General features: G+C 39.3%; 12 protein-coding genes across 12 annotated transcripts; 9 read left to right on the forward strand and 3 right to left on the reverse strand.

Moving 5' to 3' along the window:
• Window positions 1-159: 159 nt before the first annotated feature.
• On the forward strand, window positions 160-3,534 carry CSR2 (Csr2p; the record flags this gene model as incomplete). The annotated part of the gene is made up of 1 exon (XM_056226283.1): window positions 160-3,534. The coding sequence occupies one exon, from the start codon at window positions 160-162 to the stop codon at window positions 3,532-3,534; it is 3,375 nt and encodes a 1,124-aa protein (XP_056080017.1).
• Window positions 3,535-3,805: 271 nt separating this feature from the next.
• Window positions 3,806-6,052, forward strand: NTO1 (Nto1p; the record flags this gene model as incomplete). The annotated part of the gene is made up of 1 exon (XM_056226284.1): window positions 3,806-6,052. The coding sequence occupies one exon, from the start codon at window positions 3,806-3,808 to the stop codon at window positions 6,050-6,052; it is 2,247 nt and encodes a 748-aa protein (XP_056080018.1).
• Window positions 6,053-6,407: 355 nt separating this feature from the next.
• On the forward strand, window positions 6,408-9,509 carry SRO7 (Rab GTPase-binding protein SRO7; the record flags this gene model as incomplete). The annotated part of the gene is made up of 1 exon (XM_056226285.1): window positions 6,408-9,509. One exon carries the CDS (start codon window positions 6,408-6,410, stop codon window positions 9,507-9,509), a length of 3,102 nt encoding a protein of 1,033 aa, XP_056080019.1.
• A 146-nt stretch (window positions 9,510-9,655) lies between these two features.
• On the reverse strand, window positions 9,656-11,296 carry HTS1 (histidine--tRNA ligase; the record flags this gene model as incomplete). Its single annotated transcript, XM_056226287.1, has 1 exon — window positions 9,656-11,296. One exon carries the CDS (start codon window positions 11,294-11,296, stop codon window positions 9,656-9,658), a length of 1,641 nt encoding a protein of 546 aa, XP_056080020.1.
• A 506-nt stretch (window positions 11,297-11,802) lies between these two features.
• ARP7 (Arp7p) lies at window positions 11,803-13,233 on the forward strand (the record flags this gene model as incomplete). Its single annotated transcript, XM_056226288.1, has 1 exon — window positions 11,803-13,233. One exon carries the CDS (start codon window positions 11,803-11,805, stop codon window positions 13,231-13,233), a length of 1,431 nt encoding a protein of 476 aa, XP_056080021.1.
• A 1,242-nt stretch (window positions 13,234-14,475) lies between these two features.
• On the forward strand, window positions 14,476-15,588 carry GLN1 (glutamate--ammonia ligase; the record flags this gene model as incomplete). Its single annotated transcript, XM_056226289.1, has 1 exon — window positions 14,476-15,588. One exon carries the CDS (start codon window positions 14,476-14,478, stop codon window positions 15,586-15,588), a length of 1,113 nt encoding a protein of 370 aa, XP_056080022.1.
• A 490-nt stretch (window positions 15,589-16,078) lies between these two features.
• VMA13 (H(+)-transporting V1 sector ATPase subunit H) lies at window positions 16,079-17,515 on the forward strand (the record flags this gene model as incomplete). Its single annotated transcript, XM_056226290.1, has 1 exon — window positions 16,079-17,515. The coding sequence occupies one exon, from the start codon at window positions 16,079-16,081 to the stop codon at window positions 17,513-17,515; it is 1,437 nt and encodes a 478-aa protein (XP_056080023.1).
• A 686-nt stretch (window positions 17,516-18,201) lies between these two features.
• SPO24 (Spo24p) lies at window positions 18,202-18,405 on the forward strand (the record flags this gene model as incomplete). Its single annotated transcript, XM_056226291.1, has 1 exon — window positions 18,202-18,405. The coding sequence occupies one exon, from the start codon at window positions 18,202-18,204 to the stop codon at window positions 18,403-18,405; it is 204 nt and encodes a 67-aa protein (XP_056080024.1).
• A 257-nt stretch (window positions 18,406-18,662) lies between these two features.
• ERV2 (flavin-linked sulfhydryl oxidase) lies at window positions 18,663-19,253 on the reverse strand (the record flags this gene model as incomplete). Its single annotated transcript, XM_056226292.1, has 1 exon — window positions 18,663-19,253. The coding sequence occupies one exon, from the start codon at window positions 19,251-19,253 to the stop codon at window positions 18,663-18,665; it is 591 nt and encodes a 196-aa protein (XP_056080025.1).
• A 233-nt stretch (window positions 19,254-19,486) lies between these two features.
• On the forward strand, window positions 19,487-20,581 carry TIP41 (Tip41p; the record flags this gene model as incomplete). The annotated part of the gene is made up of 1 exon (XM_056226293.1): window positions 19,487-20,581. The coding sequence occupies one exon, from the start codon at window positions 19,487-19,489 to the stop codon at window positions 20,579-20,581; it is 1,095 nt and encodes a 364-aa protein (XP_056080026.1).
• A 301-nt stretch (window positions 20,582-20,882) lies between these two features.
• TIF5 (translation initiation factor eIF5) lies at window positions 20,883-22,097 on the forward strand (the record flags this gene model as incomplete). The annotated part of the gene is made up of 1 exon (XM_056226294.1): window positions 20,883-22,097. The coding sequence occupies one exon, from the start codon at window positions 20,883-20,885 to the stop codon at window positions 22,095-22,097; it is 1,215 nt and encodes a 404-aa protein (XP_056080027.1).
• A 506-nt stretch (window positions 22,098-22,603) lies between these two features.
• Window positions 22,604-25,846, reverse strand: PUF2 (Puf2p; the record flags this gene model as incomplete). The annotated part of the gene is made up of 1 exon (XM_056226295.1): window positions 22,604-25,846. One exon carries the CDS (start codon window positions 25,844-25,846, stop codon window positions 22,604-22,606), a length of 3,243 nt encoding a protein of 1,080 aa, XP_056080028.1.
• Window positions 25,847-26,027: the final 181 nt, after the last annotated feature.

Genomic DNA, 26,027 nt, shown 5'->3' on the forward strand with positions numbered 1-26,027 from the left:
TTGGAAACACACGGGAAAAAGACCCCCGGCTTACTGAATCCCGTCTCCCGTCTATGAATTGCTATTATTGTTCGTGTTATATATATGGACATTTCTCTGTTCTACTTATAATTATTGGTTGCTCATGGGTGAACTACAGAAAAGTAAGCAAAGCAAATGATGCAATCTACTGTTCCAATAGCCATTGCAAGTAATGCTAATAGGAGAGATGTTGGTCAAAACTATGCAGCAAACGACGAGAGTGATGTGTTGCAAAGGCTAGGCCATAACAGGGAGATGATTTCTACTTCTCTGTCTCCACAAAAATCGTCGGGATTCGGTGGTAGGAGAAGATCATCTAGTGTTAGAGACGCCCTTTCTGCTTTTTTTGGAACTGGAAACAGTCCAACATCTAATCTAGATGATTATTCGAATTTGGCGAACCGCAATTATACTACAGCGTCAACTGCTATGTGTAGAGGAAATAGTTTTCCTTCGGACGTGGTGGGTAATTGTTTCAATATTACGAGCTCCTACCAACCAGACAGACATAGAAACTCCGTTCCGTATTCCACCATAGACCAATTACATACAAGGCAAGATACCGGTCTGAGGAGAGAGTCAGATCCTGTTCCATTGAAAAAACTTTCTAATAGTGACGATGTTGTGAAACCGCTTATGACGCATCATGCCAATAACAGCGCCATGTTCATTGGTAGAGTTTTATCAGACTATTTAGCAGACCGTGGTTTCATTAAGCAAATGCCATTATATAATAAAAAAAAAGTATTGGAAATTTCCATTGCGACAAGTGCAGAATCAGTTTTCTTACCAACCACAAAAAGTGACGAGACAGAGTATCTATCACTAATACATGGTTCTTTGGACCACACGCAAACAGAATCTGTCAATACCACTAGTGCTGCTGAAAATAATTTGCTTCCTTCCTCTCCCACAGTGGACACTTTGAATGAAAACAATGATCTATCACTATTTTCGCTACCTGCACCACGATCCAACTCTGGTAATATGACGGGTATAAGCGGTACTAGAGATCGAAGCAATACTGGTAATACTTCTTTAGCATCGAATAATAATACATCAGATATGGATTCCTTTGTCGCGAACAGTAATAACAATATTACAACTAATGTGGATTCTACTGTGAGAAATAGGCATTTAAGTTCTCACCCGCGTTCTCCTCCCAACGCTTGGAATAGCCAAATGCCTTCCTTCAGTTTTGCGTTGATATTTTCCCTAGATAAACCAACCACACTTACTGATATTAAAGTGGAACTCACTTCAAATGTGAGGATTGTATGGTATAATGGGCTTCCTCCTACCAGGAATGTGAACGAGGAATGCTACAATATAGGTTCTTTAAGTTGGACCTTGGACGCAAACAACTTCAATCTTTTCATTCCGAAAGGTGCTAAGTCTCCCCTTGATGTCGTTGAAAATCATTCAAATAATCGGAGATTAAAAGTGTTGCAGAAGCTATCAATGAGGAAACGCCGTTCTTTTTCGAATAAGGCTGTTCTCAAGGAGAGTATTTTAAAAAATCTTAATGCCTCCGATTCTGCGAACAAATTAAATGCAGGTATTTACGTTTTCACTATCCCTATAGTCCTTGCTAATCGTATTCCTGAATCCCTCTACTACCCATCAGCAAGGGTGTCTTATACTCTGAGACTAGCAACGAGGTTGAAGGACGAACATTTGCAGTTAGCGACATCGCAATCACGCTCTTCATCACTTTCCCCTCCTCAGAAATCACGTTCGAATTCCTATTCTCATCCTCAGGAATATTCCCATGTTGATGATTCTATAGAAGGAGAGACATACAATAACGATAAGAATGCCAACGGCAAAAGCGCATTTCCATCTTCTTGGTTAAAAAGTGCGAAAGACCGGTTAAAAAGAAACAATTCAAACGGAGACTCTGAGCATAATGGTACATCGTCTACTTGTAATTCGACCTCTCAGTATGATTCAGAAGCAACTATATATTCAGAGTACCCACTTCGTTTGGTAAGAACTCCACCAGAGATTTCGATCACCACAGCTAACAAGCCACTTTACATAAATAAGGTTTGGGAAAACTGTCTTTCCTATGAGGTTTCGTTCGCTCAAAAATATGTTCCTTTGAATGGTGAAATCCCAATTACAATCAAAGTTGCACCATTAGTAAAAAGTCTTAGTGTAAAGAGAATTCGCGTTAGTTGTAGAGAAAAAATTTCATATAAAAGTAAGGACTATCGACATGATTTTGACCAATTAGATCCATTGGCTTCAGATCCTTGTAATCCTTATCACATGAGATATTCGGTGAGAAAGAAAAAGGACAGACGGCTGCCACTGTTTGAAGTGGCTTCTAAGTGTACAAGTGGACCTTCTATCAGAGAGGAAGTCGTTACTAATACAGTTGATGATAATTTACTGGCCTACACCTCTTCAAAAGAAGACAATAAGGATATTCCGTTCTCTGAGTCCTTTACTGTTAAGACAAAGTTGAAGTTTCCAAAATACTCCGAAATTGACGCTACCAAAGCCACAAATTTACCACCGTATGGTATTGACCTTTTTGATCCAGTGAAAGATTCAATACAGAGTGAAAGTACTTCTAATAATGGCAAGGTGCTGGGTCTGTTAATGGGTCGCTCGAGCAAGACGCCCAAGGCATTTCATAAGATACAACGAGACAAAGACCACAATGAAATTAACGATAAAAATGGTAACCCAATAACAACTTTGCAAACTAGCTCAAATGTCCCCATTCAGCACTATACACGATTGAATAAACCAAGACGCGGTTTATACTTGGATAGCATGCATTTTAAGAATATTCAATGTTCACATAAATTAGAAATCATTTTGAGAGTGAGCAAGACTGACAGTGGTGCTTCAAAAATGATAAGGCATTATGAAATAATTGTTGATACACCCATTTACCTGATATCTGACCTTTGTAACACTTCCAACATAGACTTACCCACTTATGATATGGCTACCACCGAATCATCTAAGGTTTTGCCACCAACTTTCGAAGAGGCCACATCAGTTCCGGCGTCACCAAGATCTTCTCTATCATACTATCCTGACGACATTTCCATGCAGCAATTGAATTTGTCTAGGTCAACTTCCCTGGCAAATGGCTACCTGTCGACCGTACATCCTAAAACAACAGCTTTTTCAGACACATTTCATGCCACCCAAAACCGAGATCAGCAAGAACAACAAGTCCGTCCTTTTAGGGCTGAGGAGTACGTACCGCACATGGTAGATGGAAATAACGCCTATAATAATATGGATGGCTTACTTTCGCAAGATATCCTCAGAAAGGAAGGCGCATCTACCCTATTCAAGAAAGACATTGTCACAATGGACTTTAACAACAATATATTCACACCTCGGCATGATTCCCGTATTTCTATCGATAACAATGACAACTATAATGATAATGACAATAATGATAATGAAAGCGATATAGAGGGGCCTGGTTCAATGATTCAACCGGGTCCTGAACCACCACGATATGAAGAGATTTCCTCGTAGCGGCTTACTATTTTTTCTGTTATAAACTTTTATGTGTATATATATATATATACTTGTTCAAACTACTAATATAAGTTCCTAACTTTAATTTGTTTCTTTCAAAAACTTGAAAATAAATGTCCCTCGGCTCATCGCATCTTCACAGCACCGAAAAAAATGACAAACAATAATAAACAACCTTGAAAGTTGAAAGCCGTACAGTAATCAATCTACTATTGATACTGCTTTATTGAGTAAGCTTCAGGAAGGACGCTGTACTAATCAAAACCTAATGAATAGGGTATCAGTAGATGATGGGCCCAAACTACGTGAAGAAAAGCACTTCCAAGATTTTTATCCCGACCTTAATGCCGATACTTTACTGCCGTTCATCGTTCCCTTAGGCGAGACAAAAGTTAACATTCATAATGGCTCGATTGATATTTCAAACCTGAATAATAGAGAAAAACATGAGATTGAAAGCGTACAAACAAAGGAATTGATCTTCAAGGGTAGAGTTACCACTGAGCCATTAATACTAAAAAGAAATGAAGTGGAGTTCCAAAAATGTAAAATAACTACAAATGAATTGAAAAGTAGGAAGATTTTGTACGGCCTTACACTCAATGAGAGTTTCATATCCAAGTATTATTATATAAACAAACCAAGGAGTAGGAAGGGTTATAAATCACATCAAACAGAATTCAGTGAGTTGAAAACACCTTACTTTTCCAAATTTTCCGGTAGAGAAGCTGCAAATGTTACCATTTCGACGGCTACAAAGAGTGCACTTCAAAAATTCGCCAGTATTTCATCTAATCTCGCTAACTTTAAGCCCCAATATGACATGGATGAGCAGGATGAATTATATTTACATTACCTAAACAAAAAATATTTCAAAGGTCAGATGTCTCATGAAGTATTTGAAGTTTTAATGACCACATTAGAAACCGAATGGTTTCATATTGAAAAGCACATACCATCAACTAATAATTTAATTGCCAAGCATAATATTTTGCGGGATTGTCACAATTGTGAGCTATATGGTTCTGATGACGGAGCAGGCTTATCGATGGATCAGGCGTGCGCAGTTTGCTTGGGCACAGATAGTGATAATTCTAATACAATCGTCTTTTGCGATGGATGCAATATTGCGGTCCATCAAGAATGTTATGGTATAATTTTTATCCCTGAAGGGAAATGGTTATGTAGACGATGTATGATCTCAAAAAATAATTTTGTCACCTGTTTAATGTGTCCAAGTCATACGGGGGCATTCAAACAAACTGATACTGGTTCTTGGGTGCATAATATATGTGCTTTGTGGCTTCCAGAGCTATATTTTTCTAATTTAAACTACATGGAACCTATAGAGGGTGTTCAGAATATCAGTACATCACGATGGAAACTCAACTGTTACATTTGCAAAAAGAAGATGGGTGCTTGCATTCAATGTTTCCAAAGAAACTGTTTTACAGCATATCATGTCACATGTGCCCGTCGAGCTGGTCTCTACATGAGCAAAGGGAAATGTACTATTCAAGAATTGGCCACCAACCAATTTCCACAAAAGTATCCAATCGAAAGCTTTTGCCATAAGCATGCGCCTAGTGGTTGGAAATCTAATATGGAAGGTATTAATAAAACTAGAAAATACTTTGCTCTGCTCTCCAAATTACCAGCTGAAGCACCACAGCGTGATGAAGAGAACGATAGGATAGATTCCAAATTTAAGAAAACAATTTGGAGGACGTCTAACCAGACACCCGTGGCACCGCATATTTTTGCAGAAATACTGCAAAAGGCTGTTGGTTTTTTTGGCTTAACTAACTCACCAGCTAGTTCTTTTGATATTTGCAGATATTGGTCAATGAAAAGAGAACTCGCCGGAGGTACCCCATTGGTTCCCTGTTTTGAAAATAATTCGTTTGAGTCATTAACTGAGAAACAATTACAAAGAAGGTTAGACTTTGCCGATGATCAACTCAAAGACTTGTACAGACTGAAGGAGCTGACAACCCTGGTAAAGAAAAGGACACTAACTTCTCATAACCTGTTTAGATCCCAAAAGATGGTTTCTGATATAGTTAAATCGCCGCAGAAGTATCTTCTAAAAATCAACGTTCTAGACATTTTCATAAAATCCGAGCAGTTTAAAGCCCTTGAAAGATTAGTCACTGATCCTGAACTATTAGCTATTTTAGAAAGGTGTAAGAATAGCAAGTTTGATACTGTTCAGAATTTCAAGGAGAAAATCATGCATTTTTTTTTGACTTTGGACAACCTTCCCAGTGCGCCAAGGATACTTCAAGCTGTCTCGCTAAAGGCAAAAGAGCAAGTAACGAATCTAATCAGGCCTATAGAACATATGGACATCAATAAGTTACTAGTTAGAGATTTCATTTTAACGAATGATAACAACATAGAAGAAAGGCCATGGAGTGGCCCGATAATCATGGAGGAAGAAGAATTAAGTGATGCAGAAGAACTTACTGCAGGGGAGCGCCGTTTGCTGAAGCTAATTCTCAATGACGGGTGAAGTAAAAGGCCTATTTATGGCTGTACATACAGTGCTTATGTATTTTTATTCTATATACCAAGACTTTGAAACTTTGGTTATATTTTTTCTTTTGTAAGCTACGAAACACTATTTAACAGACGGTAAGAAATGCCTTGTTTTATTTCTGAAAATTGTCTTAAGAAAAGTCTTTATAGTTTAGTTGGTGTTTATTTAATTTTCAAAATCTATTTTGGGGACAAGGCTAGGAATAAAAAATGAAAAACGGAAGGTAATGAACATAAACACACCATGTTAAATTTGTTAAACGTAAAACAAGAAGTTCAAGCAATATTATTCTCGCCTATTACTACATACATACAAAATCGAAGACAAGATGTTCGGTAGTAAACGTTTGAAGAATGTCAAAGAGGCGTTCAAATCTCTAAAAACTCAAAATTCAGAGACACCCACTGAAAGTTCAAAAACGTCTCTTAAATCCAAAAATTCAGAGGCATCTTCTAAATCCAAAGATTCGAGGCCTTCTTCTTCTTTGAAACTTCCTATAAGTTCAAGTAACAAAAATAAAATATTCTCACTAAAAGAAGCCAACAGATACGGTATGAATAGTAAACCGATCGCAGCCGCCTTCGATTTCACTCAGAATTTATTAGCGATTGCTACAGTTACAGGGGAAATACACATTTACGGCCAGCAACAAGTAGAAGTGGTTATTAAACTTGAAGATGGCTCTGCTATAAAAGAAATGAGATTTGTGAAAGGTATATATTTGGTGGTTGTTAACGCAAAAGATATTGTATTCGTTCTATCATTATATTCTCAAAAAGTACTTGCAACAGTGTTTATTCCGGGGAAGATAATATCAATTGAAACAGATGCATGCTTAGACTGGATGCTAATTGGTCTCCAGAGCGGCTCAATGATAACTTACGATATAGATAGAGATCAATTATCCACTTTTAAATTAGACAACTTACAGAAAAGCTCATTTTTTCCAGCTGCAAGATTATCACCCATAGTGTCTATTCAGTGGAATCCAAGAGATATCGGTACTGTATTAATATCATACGAGTACGTAACCTTGACATACTCTTTAGTTGAGAATGAAGTTAAGCAATCGTTTATATATGAACTACCACCTTTTGCTCCAGGAGGCGACTTTTCAAAAATGACTAATGAAAAGAGAAGACCTAAGGTTATTCAGTCCTTATACCATCCTAATTCCCTACACGTTCTCACTGTTCATGAAGACAATTCCTTGGTTTTCTGGGATGCTAATTCAGGCCATATGATAATGGCAAGAACAGTGTTCGAAACGGAAATCAATATCCCTCAGCCTGATTATGTACGTGATGCTAGTACAAGTTCGGCAGCCATTTCAAAAGTGTACTGGATGTGCGAAAACAACCCAGAGTACACGTCATTACTTATCTCTCACAAACCAATCAGCCCAGGCGAAAATCAGAGCCTTACCATGATCGATCTTGGTTATACACCAAGATATTCTATCACGTCTTATGATGGCATGAAAAACTACTATGCAAATCCGAAACAGATGAAAATATTCCCGTTACCAACTAACGTACCAATAGTAAATGTACTGCCAATTCCCAGACAATCTCCATATTTTGCAGGATGCCATAATCCAGGATTAGTCTTGATAATCCTTGAAAATGGTGAAATAGAAACAATGCTATATCCCTCTGGAATATTCACAGACAAGGCCTCTTTATTTCCTCAAAATCTTTGCTGGCTGAGACCAATAGCTACGGTTTCGATGGCTGCTTCTGTACCAAACAAATTATGGCTAGGCGCACTCTCCTCAGCACAAAATAAGGATTATTTGTTGAAGGGAGGCGTTAGAACAAAAAGGCAAAAAGGTCTGGCTGAATACGGTACCGCCTTCATTACAGGCCATTCTAACGGCTCAGTGAGGATATATGATGCCTCTCATGGCGATATACAAGATAATGCTAACTTTGAAGTGAACCTATCAAGAACATTGAATAAAGCCAATGAATTGGCAGTTGATAAGATATCATTTGCTGCAGAAACTCTTGAACTGACGGTTTCAATTGAAACCGGGGATGTTGTTCTATTCAAGTATGAAGTAAACCAGTTTTACAGTAAAGAAGAAAGATCAGAGAACAGTAACCTGGAATTAAGTTTCAGGAGGTTTTCTTTGAATAATACCAATGATATTCTCGTTGATGTAAGAGAGAGGGCACCTACTGGCATCAGGCAGGGATTTATGCCATCAACAGCTGTACATGCTAATGGAGGAAAAACCTCCGCCATCAAAAACAGTAATATTGGATTTGTTGGCATTGCGTATGCAGCCGGAATTCTTATGCTGATTGACAGAAGAGGTCCAGCAATAATTTACATGGAAAATATTAGAGAATTACAGGGAGTTCGAAGCGCATGTATCACCTGCATCGAATTTGTGATTATGGAGTACGGAGAGGATGGTTACTCTAGCATATTAATGGTCTGCGGTACTGACATAGGTGAATTAATAACGTACAAAATCCTTCCCGCATCAGGAGGAAAGTTCAATGTGCAATTTATGGATGTTGCTAATGCTACAAGTAAAGGACCGATACGTGAAATTGAAGCCTTCTCAAAGGAAACAAAATCTAGCTGTTTAGCGACTCTTACAAAAATGCAGAATTTAAGTAAAGGACTTTGTATTCCTGGTACAGTTTTAATAAGTGGACTCGATGATATTAGGTTGATAATGTTAGGCAAATCTAAAGGTACACACAAAAGCTTTAAGTATCCACTTGCTACTGCAGGCTTATCTTACGTCCCAATTATAGATAAAAATAATAATCGGAAGGCCTTAACAGTATTAATTACGTTAGAAATTAACGGTCATGTCAAAGTATATTCTATTCCAGACTTTAAAGAATTAATGTCAGAACATATTCCGTTCCCAATAGCTGCAAAATATATTACAGAATCATCTGTTTTAAGAAATGGTCATATAGCAATTAGAGTGAGTAAATTTCAAGCGCTGTTATTTTCAACCGTAAAAGAACAACATATACAAGCACCAGTCTCTGACGTGTTGTATATCAATGGAATTAGAATACCTTATAGACCACAAGTTAATTCATTGCAATGGGCAAGAGGCACTGTGTATTGTACTCCCGCTCAGTTGGATGAATTACTGGGGGGCGCGAATAGACCGGACTCTAAATACAAAGAGAGTATCATTGCTCAGGGAACTTTCTTGGAACGACCTTCTGACGATAACCATACAACGAGCCCAGAACATCAGTACACTAAGCCCTCCCGAAGAGGCAGGAATAGTAGTTATGGAGTCCTTAGGAATGTTTCTCGCGCTGTAGAGACTAGATGGGATGCCGTTGAAGATAGGTTTAATGACTACGCTACTGCTATGGGAGAAACCATGAACGAAGCTGTCGAGCAGACAGGGAAAGATGTAATGAAAGGGGCCATGGGATTTTAAGTACATATGTTAATGCATAGAGAGTAACTCCTTTGTTACCAATTTTTTTTTTTGAATTTATGCTTTATAAATTAATTTGAATTGATCTATTTTTCATTACACATATGTCCAGCTTTATAAAGTTTTTTTGATAACCGAGTATCAAGTTACAATCCTCTAATTAAACGAGTGACTTCATTAAGACCATCTTCATGAATGTGTGATAGCTTCTCTTGGATAATGGGAACAATGTCAGCAGCACTAACCAATTCACCATCATCGTCTGCAAATTCTTGACCCAACCTCTTAACACGTAATTTGCCCTGTAAATACTCTTCTTTACCGAGAATCACAGCAAGATGGCAACCTGCTTTTTCAGCAGCGTCAAATTGCTTCCTAGGGTTGGCCTTAGCTTTGTAAACATATTCAGCTTCAATACCAGCATCCCATAGTTGCTTGGCAACCTTCATTCTTTCAGGCAAGTAACCAGTCCAATCTTTACCACCACCAAAAGCCATTACGTACACTTGCGTAGATGTTGGCTTTATAATTGTAGAGGAATTAACCCTTTGTTTGATCAAAGAAAATATTCTTTCTACACCGAAAGAAATACCAACACATGGAATATGAGTGGATTTTTTACCAGAAGCTTCAGAGAACATATTGATCAAATTATCATAACGACCACCGGCGGCAATGGAGCCGACACCAACAAACTCTGATGCATCTTCAACAGACTTGGCCTTCTTCTTCAATTCTGTAGCGTTCTTTGGCGGAGCAGAAGCAGAGGTAACAACTTCGTAAATCAAACCAGTATAGTAATCCAAACCTCTTGCAAGAGAAAGATCAAAAGAGATGAATGAGTCAATGTCAAACGCTTCAGCATATTTCATCAATGTAGCAATATCATCCAAACCTTGTTTAGCCAGTTCATTTGCAGTGATTTTAGCATCTTGAGATAAAATGCTGTGAATTTCTTTCAAAGAACCGTTTAGTTTAACATATTCACCAATTTTGTCAGCAGTTTCCTCAGATTGACCTTTTTCTTCGGTCATTTCTTTCCTGACTGCCTCCCATGGGGATTTGTCCAATTTATCAACAGCAGAAGAGATTTTTCTAACATCTTCATCCTTGACACCAGAGATTTGGAAAATACCATCAAGAATTTTCCTATGGTTTAACTTGATTTTGAAATCTTTGATACCCAAGCTTGTTAAACCCTCTACTAAAATGGATAAACATTCTGAATCAGGAACCATTGATTCGAAGCTGCCTGCAACATCAAAGTCACATTGGTAGAACTCTCTCATACGGCCTTTGGTCATAGCTGGTTGATCTCTTCTATAGACTTTTGCAATGTGATATCTCTTGATATTTTGGATGTTGTTCATCGCAGCGTATCTAGCAAATGGAACGGTCAAGTCGTAACGTAAAGAACATAATTCACCACCTTGATCCTCCAAGTTGTAGATCAACTTTGAGTCTTCACCGTACTTACCTGCCAAAATTTCTCTTAACTCGAATACAGGTGTGTCGATGGTGACACCACCATGTTTCTTGAATAGGTCAGATAAAGTGTTAAAGATAGCTTCTCTGATTACCATATCGTTATCAGCCCAATCCTTAGTGCCCTTAGGTGTCTTTAAAGATACTTGCAACTTACTTTTCTTCGAGGCCTTTGGAGCCTTAGCAGCAGAAGCAGGAGCAGGAGCAGCGGGAGCAGCAGAAGCGGTGGTAGCGGAAGACATTCTGATTATCGAAGACGATTTTATAGATGTGACTACTTTATTTATTGTTCTACTAAGCATTAAACAAGAGATCAGCAGAAGGAACTATTCCAAAATAAGTACTTTGAGCAGTGAGATTAATATCAATCTACGATCGACCAAAACCACAGGCCATCTTCGAAATAGTCAAAGCTGGAAAAAAAACTTGATAAAAATCTCATGCGAAGATCTTTATCATCTTGAACGAGTATGAACAAATTAGCTATTTCAAAGAGAGGACTGTCGTTTCGAAGAAGGCAAGAGAGATATACTAAATCTGCACCGTATAACAAGGTATCACCAGGGCTATATAAGCATATAAGTGAAGAGTCTCCACAGCCTCCCATACTGGAAGATATTCTGTTCATCTTAAGTGTTCATGAAAAAAAAAAAGATGGTCGCGTTCCGAAGAGAATAAAGAAAAAACAAAGCATAACTTAAACCAGAAATGAAGTAAAAAATGGTAAACAAGAGAGAGAACAGGACAGTGTAGTAAGAGCAAGAGCGAGAGGGCAAGAATTTATACACTATACAAAATACGGTCAAGAATGACACTGAATAGGAAATGTGTTGTAATACATAATGGATCACACAGAACGGTGGCCGGCTTTAGTAACGTGGAGTTGCCGCAATGCATTATACCTTCTAGTTATGTTAAAAGGATGGACAATGCGGGGGAAGCTCAGTTTATATTTGGGACCTACGACATGATAGATGCTGCAGCAGAGAAACACAACGGTGACGAAGTGTATACCTTGATAGATGGCCAAGGGTTGCCGTACAATTGGGAAGCATTGGAGTTGCAATGGAGGTATCTGTACGATACTCAATTGAAGGTCTCGCCTGAGGAACTGCCATTAGTGATTACCATGCCCGCTACCAATGGAAAGCCGGACATGGGCATATTGGAACGTTATTATGAACTAGCGTTCGACAAATTGAAGGTGCCAGTATTCCAAATTGTGATTGAGCCACTGGCGATTGCCTTATCTATGGGCAAGAGCTCCGCATTCGTGATTGACATGGGTGCATCAGGTTGCAATGTGACTCCAATTATTGACGGTATTGTAGTAAAAAATGCCGTAGTAAGATCTAAATTTGGCGGTGATTTCTTGGATTTCCAAGTGCACGAAAGGCTAGCGCCTCTGATTAAAGAGGAGAACGACATGGAAAACATGGCTGACGAAGAAAAAAGGTCCACTGACGTTTGGTACGACGCCAGCACGTGGATTCAACAGTTCAAGTCTACCATGTTGCAAGTAAGCGAAAAGGATTTGATTGAATTGGAACGGTATTACAAGGAGCAAGCAGATATATATGCCAAGCAACAGGAACAGCTGAAACAAATGGATCAGCAACTCCAATACACGGCACTAACAGGGAGTCCCAACAATCCATTGCTGCAAAAGAAAAATTTTCTATTTAAACCATTAAACAGAACATTAACCATGGACCTCAAGGATTGCTATGAGTTCGCAGAGTATCTTTTTAAACCTCAACTGATATCAGACAAGTTCTCACCAGAGGACGGATTAGGACCGCTAATGGCGAAATCGGTCAAAAAGGCCGGCGCTAGTATAAACTCGATGAAGGCCAACACCTCAACCAATCCGAACGGATTGGGCACAAGCCATATAAACACCAATGCTGGTGATAACAGTACTGCCAGCAGCAGCAACATATCGCCAGAACAAGTGTATTCGCTACTATTGACGAATGTCATCATCACAGGATCCACCTCTTTGATTGAAGGCATGGAACAACGCATTATAAAAGAGTTGTCCATCAGATTCCCGCAATACAAGTTGACAACTTTTGCTAATCAAGTCATGATGGATCGTAAGATCCAAGGATGGCTTGGTGCCGTTACAATGGCCAACCTACCATCATGGAACCTGGGGAAATGGTACTCTAAGGAAGACTACGAAACGCTAAAAAGGGACAGAAAGCAATCGCAATCTACGAACGCGACAAACTAGTAATAAATTACAAACTATACAAAAGGGATTGTGGGCGGCTAGCACGAGATGAGATCCCGCCCCATTTTACTCAGCGCTGATAGTAAATACCAGAAAGGAGTATGCCCGTATCCTGCAAGGTTTCTTCTCCCCCCCTTCCCTACTTTAAGTGAGGGACATATCAAGAAACGCGATAACCAATGGACCTAATCCAATATGAAAAAAACTGTATAAATAGTCTATATAAAGATGAATTCTAAGCTGGTAAGTACACTGTAAACAGCAATTTTTTCATACACGCTACCCGGCGGCGGCGGCATCTCGTCCCAGTGATCGTTACGGCTATTTTGTCTCTCTTTGTCCTACCCGTCCAGGGACACATAGTAATCAGTTTGTCAGGACAATAGTAAACAACAGAGCGCAAATACACTTGCGCGCCGCACGTTTAGCCAAAACAATGGCACTTCTGGCTCGTTCGGATAATGTGAAAGGGAAAATAAAATCTCGCAATCCGGAAAATTACGTCCGCGAGAAGTAGCCACAAAACCCCTAAACCCAGTAACCGCATAATGGTATATCCGGAGGAAAGGGCGCAACTCAAAAAACTTTTGGTACGCAAAAAAAAAAGTCAGAATCGTTTCGTACGTATGTTTACAATTGATGACTGCCTCCCCTAATAGATAAGATAAGCTCGCTAAAGAAGAAAAAAAAAGTCTTCTACAGCAGATGGTTTGCACAGACGGTGCCAGACGGTGTTTTATGGAAACCTTTTTTCGCATCACACAATGACATTTGTGGTCATTATTATTCCTTGAATATGCGAAATAGTTCTCTATTTTTGGCAGAAGAGTAGGCTGATATGCCGCATTAATGTCCTCTGTAGCGAAACACAAACAAAAAAAGAAAAGTAAAGATGAAAAATGAAAGAAAAAATAATTTACTTCTGTTAGTGCCAGCAGCCCAGTGAATAATGTAGTAGTAGGATCGATAATGAATGAAAGATGACTCCGACGCATGTCGTTTTGTATCTCTTATAGATTTTCTTTTCTTGTAATATATAAGGGTAGTGATTCTGTATATTGGGTTCTCGGGATAGGTTGGCTTGTGGTTTGTTCTAAGATTATCTTCGTTGACTGAGAGGATCACACAAAGACAGTTATAGAGTCACAGGTATATTTGTGAAAAAATAAAACTTCATTTCATTTATAGAAGAAGTTCAAACAAAGCATAAAATCATTATAACATAATATAATAAAATCTAAAATGGCTGAAACAAGTATTGAAAAGACTCAAATTTTGCAAAAATATCTAGAGTTAGACCAAGGAGGCAGAATAATTGCTGAATACGTTTGGATCGATGGTACTGGTAACTTGCGTTCCAAAGGTAGAACATTGAAGAAGAAGATCACATCTATCGACCAATTGCCAGAATGGAACTTTGATGGTTCTTCTACCAATCAAGCACCAGGTCACGACTCCGACATCTATTTGAAGCCCGTTGCTTTCTACCCAGATCCCTTCAGAAGAGGTGACAACATTGTTGTCTTGGCCGCTTGTTATAACAATGACGGTACTCCAAATAAGTTCAACCACAGACACGAAGCTGCCAAACTATTTGCCGCTCATAAGGATGAAGAAATCTGGTTCGGTCTAGAACAAGAATACACTTTGTTTGACATGTATGATGATGTTTACGGATGGCCAAAGGGTGGTTACCCAGCTCCACAAGGTCCTTACTACTGTGGTGTTGGTGCCGGTAAGGTCTACGCTAGAGATATGATTGAAGCCCACTACAGAGCTTGTCTGTACGCCGGTTTGGAACTCTCCGGTATTAACGCTGAGGTTATGCCATCCCAATGGGAATTCCAAGTTGGTCCATGCACTGGTATTGACATGGGTGACCAATTGTGGATGGCCAGATACTTTTTGCACAGAGTGGCTGAAGAATTTGGTATTAAGATTTCATTCCATCCAAAGCCATTGAAGGGAGACTGGAACGGTGCTGGTTGTCACACCAACGTTTCTACCAAGGACATGAGACTGCCAGGCGGTATGAAATACATCGAGCAAGCCATCGAAAAATTGTCCAAGAGACATGCTGAACATATCAAGTTGTATGGTAGCGATAACGACATGAGATTGACTGGTAGACACGAAACTGCTTCCATGACAGCTTTCTCTTCTGGTGTTGCCAACAGAGGTAGCTCTATTAGAATTCCAAGATCTGTTGCTAAGGAAGGTTACGGTTACTTTGAAGATCGTAGACCAGCTTCTAACATTGACCCATACTTGGTTACCGGTATCATGTGTGAGACTGTTTGCGGTGCTATTGACAACGCTGATATGACTAAGGAATTTGAAAGAGAATCCTCATAAGCACAGAATTACAAAGCGCAATTTTTTTTTAGGCAGGAACTAATCTACTAATAAACTAACAATAACGCACAGAAAATTAATGATTTATTTATTTATTATACTATAGTACAATATTTTTTTATATAAAAAATCCCCCATCTCACGATCAAAATAAGGCATGAGGAAAAAATTAAGATTTTATAAAATAATTTTTAATAAACAACTATAACGACAATAAAAGAGAGGCCTCTACACTTTTTCTCCACTTCTGCAAAAATGTAATGCTGCATTGTCTTCTCTTTATTTCTATTGTTCTTCTCATTACCTTACCCTGCTTCCGTGCATAATTACAGGAGGGGGAGCTTGTCTCTCCCAAAAACCAGACCAGAAAAAAGGTCTGATAATGAAAAAAAAAAAAAAAAAAATATAAATGACTGTTTTCCTGATAAAAGAATGTCTGCGCTAACTATCCAACAGAAAAGATAAAGGAGCATTGACGATTTCAAAGACAATGGGCGCAACCAAGATTTTAATGGACAGTACTCATTTCAATGAGATTCGTAGTATAATCCGTTCGAGGTCAGTGGCATGGGACGCCTTAGCAAGATCCGAGGAATTGAGCGAAATTGATGCGTCTACAGCAAAGGCGTTAGAATCCATTCTGGTGAAGAAAAGTACTGGTGATGCTTCATCATTGTCGAACAACGCACGTTCCGAGTTCAAGGTGAACGGCAAGACGTTGATACCATTGATTCATTTACTTTCCACTTCAGATAACGAAGACTGCAAAAAATCCGTGCAAAACCTAATAGCTGAATTGTTGTCGTCAGACAAGTATGGCGACGATACAGTGAAATTCTTCCAGGAGGACCCAAAACAATTGGAACAATTATTTGACGTTTCGCTCAAGGGGGACTTTCAAACCGTCCTAATCTCTGGATTCAACGTGGTCTCGCTATTAGTGCAAGATGAATTGCACAATGTGGGACTGGTGGAAAAGCTATTGAAGAGCAACAACCTCATCAATATCTTGCAGAACGTTGAGCAGATGGACACTTGTTATGTGTGTATCAGACTACTACAAGAACTGACCGTGATACCAGAGTATCGTGACGTGATATGGTTGCATGAAAAAAAATTCATGCCCACGTTATTTAAGATTCTGCAACGCGCCACGGACTCTCAATTGGCCACACGGATAGTTGCTACGAACTCAAACCACCTGGGCATTCAATTGCAGTACTACTCCCTACTATTAATATGGTTGTTGACTTTCAACCCAGTTTTCGCTAACGAGTTAGCCCAAAAGTACTTGAGTGATTTTTTGAATCTCTTGAAACTGGTTAAGATAACCATAAAGGAGAAGGTGTCCAGATTGTGCATATCTATCATTTTGCAATGCTGTTCCACACGCGTCAAACAGCACAAGAAGGTCATCAAACAACTCTTGCTACTAGGCAACGCCTTGCCCACCGTGCAGAGCTTGAGCGAAAGAAAGTATTCCGATGAAGAATTACGCCAAGACATCAGCAACCTCAAGGAAATCCTGGAAAACGAGTACCAAGAATTGACCTCCTTCGACGAGTACGTCGCCGAATTAGACTCCAAATTACTGTGCTGGTCTCCTCCACATGTTGACAACGGTTTCTGGTCCGATAATATTGATGAATTTAAGAAAGACAATTATAAGATCTTCAGACAATTGATCGAACTTTTGCAAGCAAAGGTCAGCAAAGGCGACGTTAACGCGAAAAAGGAAAAAATCATTATCCAGGTCGCCTTGAACGACATCACTCACGTGGTCGAACTTCTACCAGAGAGCATCGATGTTCTCGACAAAACTGGCGGCAAAGCTGACATTATGGAGTTACTGAACCACTCAGATTCTAGGGTGAAGTACGAGGCCCTCAAGGCCACGCAGGCAATTATTGGATATACGTTCAAATAAAGATATAGAAGCCTGTAACGTAATAGCAGTAGTAGTAGTAGTAACCTAAATATGTAGTTTTGTACGTACCATTACTCTAAGAGAAAAACATCCATATAGAAAGAAATAGAATATGGAAGAGAAGTAGTGTCTGTCTGTCATTCACCCGCCAGGCGCTGCGTGCGCGCGTGATTGGTAATGCAGTGAATCATGCTCTTCAATGACGCCTCCTCCTCCACCCCTGCCTGACCTTTCCTTCGGGCGGCCGCCGAGACGGTTATTAATGACCGGCCTACTTGGTTTCCGGAAACCCGGAAACCGCCTGCCAGAAACCACCCTCCGCAGGTCCGCGGAGGGTGGATGTGGCTGTCACCCCGCGAAAATCCGTGATCGATTCCTCGGTAGGTCAGTCATTTTTTTTTTCTCTTTCGTTTGCGCTTTAACATGCGCTGTGACTGGCGATTAGTCATGTGCGTGATCAACTGTTGTCATGACGCTGCATAACGTAACAGCACTTTGGAGGGGGAGGTTCAACCAGCACCAAGAACACATACATATATAAGGCCTCTTGCTTCTCCAATAACTCAAATTGTTGTACTTCATCTCTTCTTGTTATTATAAAATATAAAAATCATCATCAAACAAGCAATCACAAACAAGCTTTACTGACTCTCACACAAACAACACAGAAAACAAAAATCTCAACAATGGTCGCCTTTTTAGAACTAACTTCAGCCGTTTCTCAACCTTTTGTTATCCCATCTCTTTCGCCAGTGTCTCAACCAAGCTCGAGAAAGAACTCCAATGCTAACGTTGATGACTTGAACCTGGCCATTGCTAATGCCGCTCTTTTGGATGCTTCCGCTTCGAACCACACGCAGTCTAGAAAAATGTCTTTGTCTCTGTTATAAGTCACGTGTACGCGCATTCACACTCAAAACTAGCATAAAAGACGTTTTAGCATCTTACCTAGATAGGTAAGTCAAGTCATTTTCATATTTTCCGGAGCATTCATTGTCATTCTATCTGCACTTACATTCAAAAACCTCGGATCAGGTCCGTTTTATTACGACATATAGAAACTTTTTAATATGTATGTATACTCAATATAAGTAGATTGAAAGTACAAATAATAAAAAAGAAATTTTAATATAACATATATTATTTTTTAACCGAGCTGTTTCGCTTCCTTCTCGACAGTAACCCGCTTGCCGTCTTCGCCACTGCATCCGCAATCGTAGTCTTCCAGTATAGTAGCACAGTCATAAATGTCTCTGTTTAGGTACTCGTTCACCTTGTTGTGCATGTGGCATCCCCACATAGCCGCCGCCGTTCTACTTGACGTCTGTACAGGATGCTTCTTGATCAGCTTTACAAAGTGATATGAGCACTCGCCGCATGGATATAGCTCTGCGTACAGCTCAATAAATGTGCTCAATTTCTCTCTTTCTTCTGGAGTTGGCTTATCGGGGAAACGAGCCAGCAGCGTGTGGAAGTACTTCCACGACGCCCTACCCACTTCTTTCTTTACCTTATCGTCACCCATCAGTGGCATGATGGTTTGCTTCTCGATCTCTTTCAACCGAGCATCGTTCTTCTCAGCAGCCGCGTCTTGTGCTTCCTTCGTGTCACCTTGCATCTTGATTAGACTTGGCGTATTGATCGATAGTTTATTAGACGAGAAAAACATCCACAGCCCTATGATTCCTAATGCTGCGATTATCCTGATAGCATGCCTCCTTTTGACTACCTGTTTCATCGCTTTGCCCTTGTCCCTATCATTAGTCTTCATCGCCAATCTTTGGATTTAATGATAACCTTTTGTCCTCCTTCTTTGGTTTCCGTTCCTTTTTCGCTTTCGTTTACCCGGTGGCTCTTACTTACCTCTTAAACGTGTAGGATATAATAAAGTGCATCACTATACTTACGCACCCCATAGTCTTAGGTTCCAGGGCGCAGCTTCACACACACACACACAACTATCCAGAACGAATGCCCACAAGAAAAAATACGCCACTCAGATCATCAGGGATAAATACTATCCAAATAAACGCCGCCAGGGAGATGCATGCTCAAACAGTACGCGCTCGAAGAATGCCCATCCCAACAACCGGCATCACCACGCTTTCCGTACAATCGACTGCAGCACCTACATCTGGCGCCATAGCAGTCCCGGCAATGCCGCCTCGACATATTTGTAACAATCCCAATAACCCACCCTGCGTACACTGCGGGTCTGTTATCATTCCGTCTCCAAGAGCCACGTTGCCCTTGGAGGACAACCCCTCCATCTCCATTAACGATTGGACCATCTCTTCCAGGAAGAAGCCCATTCTGAACTCACAGGAACTAGACATCTGGGAAAACGAAAAACTTAAAGGACTGACCTTGCCAGAGATGATTTTTGGTAACAACTACATCAGGATCGAAAATTCGAAGCAGAATTGGTCCATAGAATTCAATGCCCTGGATGCTTTAAAGGAGGTTCAACTCCAAGATTCAGGTATCCGTGTTGCGTACTCAAATGACTGGATAAATTCTAAAAGGAAACAGAACTCTACAAACTCCGCTCAACGGTTCACTAACGACGTGAGCGACGATTCCTTAAATATCATACACAAGTACGATTGGACGTATACCACACGGTATAAGGGCACGGAGAACTCACCTGAATCGAAGTTCCGACTCGACAACAACCAAACGCTGCCCCTCGACAAACTGGCCGTACACGATATGATCCTATTCTATGATGACATGATTCTTTTCGAGGACGAATTGGCAGACAATGGTATATCCATACTCAACGTCAAAATAAGAGTCATGAACGAAAGACTGCTGCTGCTAAGCAGGTTCTTTTTAAGAGTGGATGATGTCTTGGTAAGAGTTTATGACACAAGGCTTTACGTGGAGTTTGATGAAAACAAAGTGATCAGGGAATTCAAGGAATTCGAAGGTAAGTACCAAGATGTGCTTGCTAAACACAGGCTGTCTCAATCTCACGACCCCAAAGCTGCCCTGAGAGATAGTAACTGGGTCGCACAGAACACGCCAATGATGAAAAGGGAGTGCGAAATAATTCAGTTTTAACCAACGAATACATAACATACATAGAAATACATATGCACACACAAGTTACGGATCATCATACAAAAGTGACCTTAATTATGCTCTTACCCGTTTTTCCAATAGTGAAAAATTTTCATCGCAATGTATGAACGAAGAAAAAGAAAATTGATGAACTTCTGACGTTTAATTAGTGGCAAAAACACACCCCTCCTCCCACTTCGAAGACCTACAAAGACGCTACTAAGCTAAGAGTACATCGTGTGTTCTTTTTTTTTTTTCAGAACTACTATAATTTGCATCAACACACGTTCACTAATCCAAGATGTCTATTAATATTTGTAGAGACAACCATGATCCATTCTACCGTTACAAAATGCCTCCCATCCAAGCCAAGGTGGAAGGTAGAGGTAACGGTATCAAGACAGCCGTCTTGAATGTTGCTGACATCTCTCATGCGCTAAATAGGCCTGCTCCATACATTGTCAAGTATTTCGGTTTTGAATTAGGTGCTCAAACCTCCATCTCCGTCGACAAAGATCGTTATTTAGTTAATGGTGTGCACGAACCTGCCAAGTTACAAGACGTACTGGATGGTTTCATTAACAAGTTTGTTCTTTGTGGAAGTTGTAAGAACCCAGAAACAGAGATCATCATTACTAAAGATAACGATCTAGTTAGGGACTGTAAGGCATGTGGTAAGAGAACTCCAATGGACTTAAGGCATAAACTATCTTCCTTCATTTTGAAAAACCCACCTGACTCTGTTTCTGGTTCTAAGAAAAAGAAGAAGGCTGCTACAGCTTCCGCCAATGTCCGTGGTGGTGGGTTGTCCATTAGTGATATCGCTCAAGGTAAATCTCAAAATGCTCCTTCAGACGGCACCGGTTCATCTACTCCACAACATCACGATGAGGATGAAGATGAATTATCTCGTCAAATTAAGGCAGCTGCCTCCACTTTGGAAGATATCGAGGTTAAAGATGACGAATGGGCCGTTGATATGTCTGAAGAAGCCATTAGAGCTCGTGCCAAAGAATTAGAGGTGAACTCCGAACTTAACCAATTAGATGAATACGGCGAATGGATCTTAGCGGAAGCTGGTGAAGATAAGGAAAATCTACCATCTGATGTGGAGCTTTATAAGAAGGCTGTAGAACTAGATATTCTAAATGATCCAAAGATTGGTTGTGTCTTGGCCCAGTGTCTATTTGACGAAGATATTGTAAATGAAATAGCTGAACACAATGCATTTTTCACTAAGGTTTTAGTCACCTCAGAATATGAGAAGAACTTTTTGGGTGGTATTGAAAGATTTTTAGGCCTAGAGCATAAGGATCTAATTCCACTTTTACCAAAAATCTTAGTTCAACTATACAATAACGATATCATCTCAGAAGAGGAAATTATGAGATTCGGTACCAAGTCATCCAAGAAATTCGTACCTAAGGATGTATCCAAAAAGGTTCGTAGAGCTGCTAAACCATTCATTACGTGGTTGGAAACAGCTGAAAGTGATGATGAAGACGACGACGAATAGTTCAGGAGGGTACAAAAGACTTATATATGTAAATTATTATATGACATGGCGTAAAATAAGGGTTATGTTTTGTCGCTTTTGAGCTCGTTGATGTATAGATATGTAAATATTTATAAATATATTATTTTTCCAAGTGCGAAGTACTTGGTATTGGCAAAAAATAAAGATCTTACTTAAAGGATACTAATTTATTAATTATTATGTAAAAAAATGGAAGTGTTAATGTGGTTTGGGTCCACGTACACATGTATGCACGACGTGAGACTCTTACAAATTTCCTAAAGCATAAAATGTGCTCCATTATTAATCTTTAACAAAAGTGAAGACTGGAATCTATTGAAAAACAGTACGAAAGAGGAAGAAAAAAAAAATAAGGAAAATGAAAAAAAGGTCATAAGTCGTGATATTTACCTAAGAATGTCTAAACTTCTTGGTATTCTTCTGAGGTAAAAAGTAAAAAAAATTGCTTCAAAAACAAAATTAAAAAGAAAGGTTGACAGAGGTAACTAATATCCGTATGACCTGTATCGGGACAAATTTGTATCATTTATGCTGTTGATATTATTATTACTACTACTATTATTATTACTACTGTTATTGTTATTATTATTATTATTATTATTATTATTATTATTATTATCATTATTATTATTATTATCATTATTGTTGCTGTTACTGTTATTATGACTCACAGACCGACTTAGAGAATTCGATTGCATTGAATATACAGTGTTATTGTTATTACTGTTTCCACTTGATTGATGGTTAGTATTTGGCAGGTTGATTATGGGTAAAGATAAATTTGTTCCATTAGCAATTTTAAATGAATCAAATTGTGATTTCAACTCATCGATTCCATTCGAATTACTGTTTTGATTTTGATTTTGATTTCCAGGATACATCATTTGTTGATTGTTAAAATATGAATTTATTTCACTCATTGGGACTGAGTTAAAGTTCAACATTGGTGTTGGGCCTGCGTTGTTCATTTGTATAACGCTATTCTTTCTTGAATTTGAACTTCTCACACTCGACACGGAAACACCTCTTGCGCGCCCAGGAGAATGGAATCCCTGAGGATGTTGTTTACGATGATTCTTAGAAGATTGTTTGGGTGATATCCCTGCTGATGACAACCCAACTTCTTCCAATAATTGACGACTTTGCAAACTAATATTAGAGTTCAAAATCACTTGACGAATCTTTGTTATAACTTCATCTCTAACGTTATTCTCAAGGATTCTTGAGGTTAAGACTTTATAAATAAATGTTGGTCCATATTTACCCTCATCTAATATTTGAGATAAAACAGAATCATTAGAAACTGGACCATCAAAAATTGCATGGACAATTCTGTTTTTGGACAAAAGTTCTTCTTCACCACCTCTCAAGTTCATAATCTTCAAGATTGTTAACGATCCTAATTTATGACAACATAATTTGACCAAATTTTTACTTACCAATTTATTGCACAAAATCAAGTTTTTATTAGATAACGTGCAAGTATCTAAAAGCCAAGTAATCAACAAAGTGCCATTATTATCTGTGGCTAAATAAGGAGAGAGTACAATTATCAGCGAAGTGATCGTCAATAATTGACTCTGAGTGATAGTAGAATCTGCTTCGAGACAAGCCCTTACAGCACGAGACCCATATCTGTTTTGTACTATTGTCCAGAAGTGAGACAAAACGCTTTCAAAAATGAAACTATTCCAGGGGAAACCGAACTTTAGTATGCCCTGAATAACATAATTTCCAAACTGATCGTTAAAAAGTGGAGTACAATAATCCCCTACACCTGAAGTTACAAAGTGTACTTGCCTTGGCGTTTTTGCCATTTTGATGATCTTCTGACAGACCCAAGTACCGTTCTTGTGAACACCCATCGATGTCAGATATTTGTTGCATTTTCTCAACATTATATCCCTTATGATATTCGATGAGTTCTCAAATAATTTTTGAACAACAGTGTTACCCAAATAATCCGAACTTAATTCAGGCAGTTGGTCCAACATGACAATTGCCAATTGTTCGATTTCTATAGTAGATAATGCATTTGAGTCAAACTGCTTCCTTAATTCTCGTAACTTTGGTGGATCGAAAAAATCCTTTCTCTTTGAAACTTTAGAGTTATGCTCAGGTAATGGACCGAAATAGTTTGTGTCTGATACTCCTTTATTCTTCAAGGCGTTTTGTAAGAGATGATTTAGCTCTAAATGGTCATATTCTAACCCGAAAGAATTTATGGTGTTTAGTAATTCTTCCTCATTATCTGACAGTGATGGCGGAGGCAATGGAAAGGGGTGAGGTTCATTTTCAGTTGAAGAGAGTTGTAGATGGTTCAAATTTTGGGTGGGATTACTGTATGAAAGATTTGGATGATTGAAAGAGGAGGACTGTTGTTGGTGTTGTAGTTCCGATTGCTGGAGTAGTTGTTGCGACTGATAGTTAAGCACACCGTGATTAAGCTGCTCCTGCAATAGTGGTTGTTTTGGGGTATTACTAAATCCACTAACATTAGGTGGCTGTTCATACATAGGCAAAACTCGCGCAAAAGATACAGTACTTGGTGCACCCACCTTGGATAGTTCTTTACCTTGTAGAGCTTCAAGGGCGCATATTGCACTCTCAACTGTAGAAAACTCTACCAACGCCATATTTAACCCTCCTAACGTTCTCGCAGAAAGGACTTTACCATACTGTGAGCATAAGGTTGCTAGGGAAGTACTCGTCAAATTTATAGTATTTTGTTGATGTTGTTGAGTAGGCTGTAATGGAAACACGTTTGAAATAGATACTGTATTAGTAGGCAAAAGCGTAGATATTTGATTGACTAGTGGAACATTTTGATTAGTGGTGATCCAGTTGATTGTAGTTGGATCAACATCATCAAGGATAACAGGGGATAGAGGTGCACTTTTTGGAATTCTGGTAGGCACCTGGACCTGGTAATTCTGTGCAGGTTGCTGATAGTACGGCGCATCAGTATAAACCCTGTTTATAGTGGATTGAGATTGAGAACGCTGTCTATTCACTATTGGAGTGTTAAGATGGTCGGTAGTATTATTGCCCGCATTTAACCATATGTTGGAATTTCCATTTTTCTCCAAAAAACTGTTCAATTGAGCTGTCTGAGGCAAGGTATAGGTATCAGTGGATTTAAATCTGGTCAAAGGCTCAAAATAAGAAGTGGCAAGCGGATAATCAAACAGGGGACTAGATGACGTATTAGTTTCCGCATTTGCACTCCAAATATTTGCATTAGTGGGATTAGTTACACCACTCGTTGAAGAAGAGTTGGCGGTAATTTGAGAGGATGCGGTATTATTTCTTGTTCTTGTTCTGGTAGTAGTGGATTGCAGAGATAGCGGAGTTGCTATCGTAAAAGAATCATTGGACACTCTAGGAGCGTATGTTATGGAATTTAAACTCTCCGGAGTGCTGCTAGTGGGAGAAACAACCACTGCAGGTGTAGCTTTTTTTGAATGGTGCAATTTAGCGCTAATAGAAGGAAGGAGATTGGTAATAGTATCAGAGAATCTGCCTGCACGAGTGCGATATGAACCAATTTTCTGTGGGGAAGTAGAATTAGAACGGGTTCTCTTGTCAGATACGCCCGCAGAACGAGAGCTTGCATTCAGTGGAATATCATTTCTAATGTCCTCTTCATAAATCGGAATTGTGATCCCAGGGTCTATAACCTCAGGGATGTTGGATAGGTTGCCGTTATACAGTCTTTTGTTGTCCATCAGTATTCAGAAAAACAGCAGCAATAAATATATGTCTCGAAGAGTGAGTGTGCGCCTAAACTAATAACTATTATATCTGATCTATACGAAGGGGGTGAATTATGCCGTTACTTTAGGCCATTTCAGCAATATCTACACCATCGCTTCTTCTTTCGAGGGGTGGTTTTTGCACTATTTTACA

This window comes from Saccharomyces mikatae (genome assembly GCF_947241705.1).
Source record: "Saccharomyces mikatae IFO 1815 strain IFO1815 genome assembly, chromosome: 16".
NCBI lineage: Eukaryota > Fungi > Ascomycota > Saccharomycetes > Saccharomycetales > Saccharomycetaceae > Saccharomyces > Saccharomyces mikatae.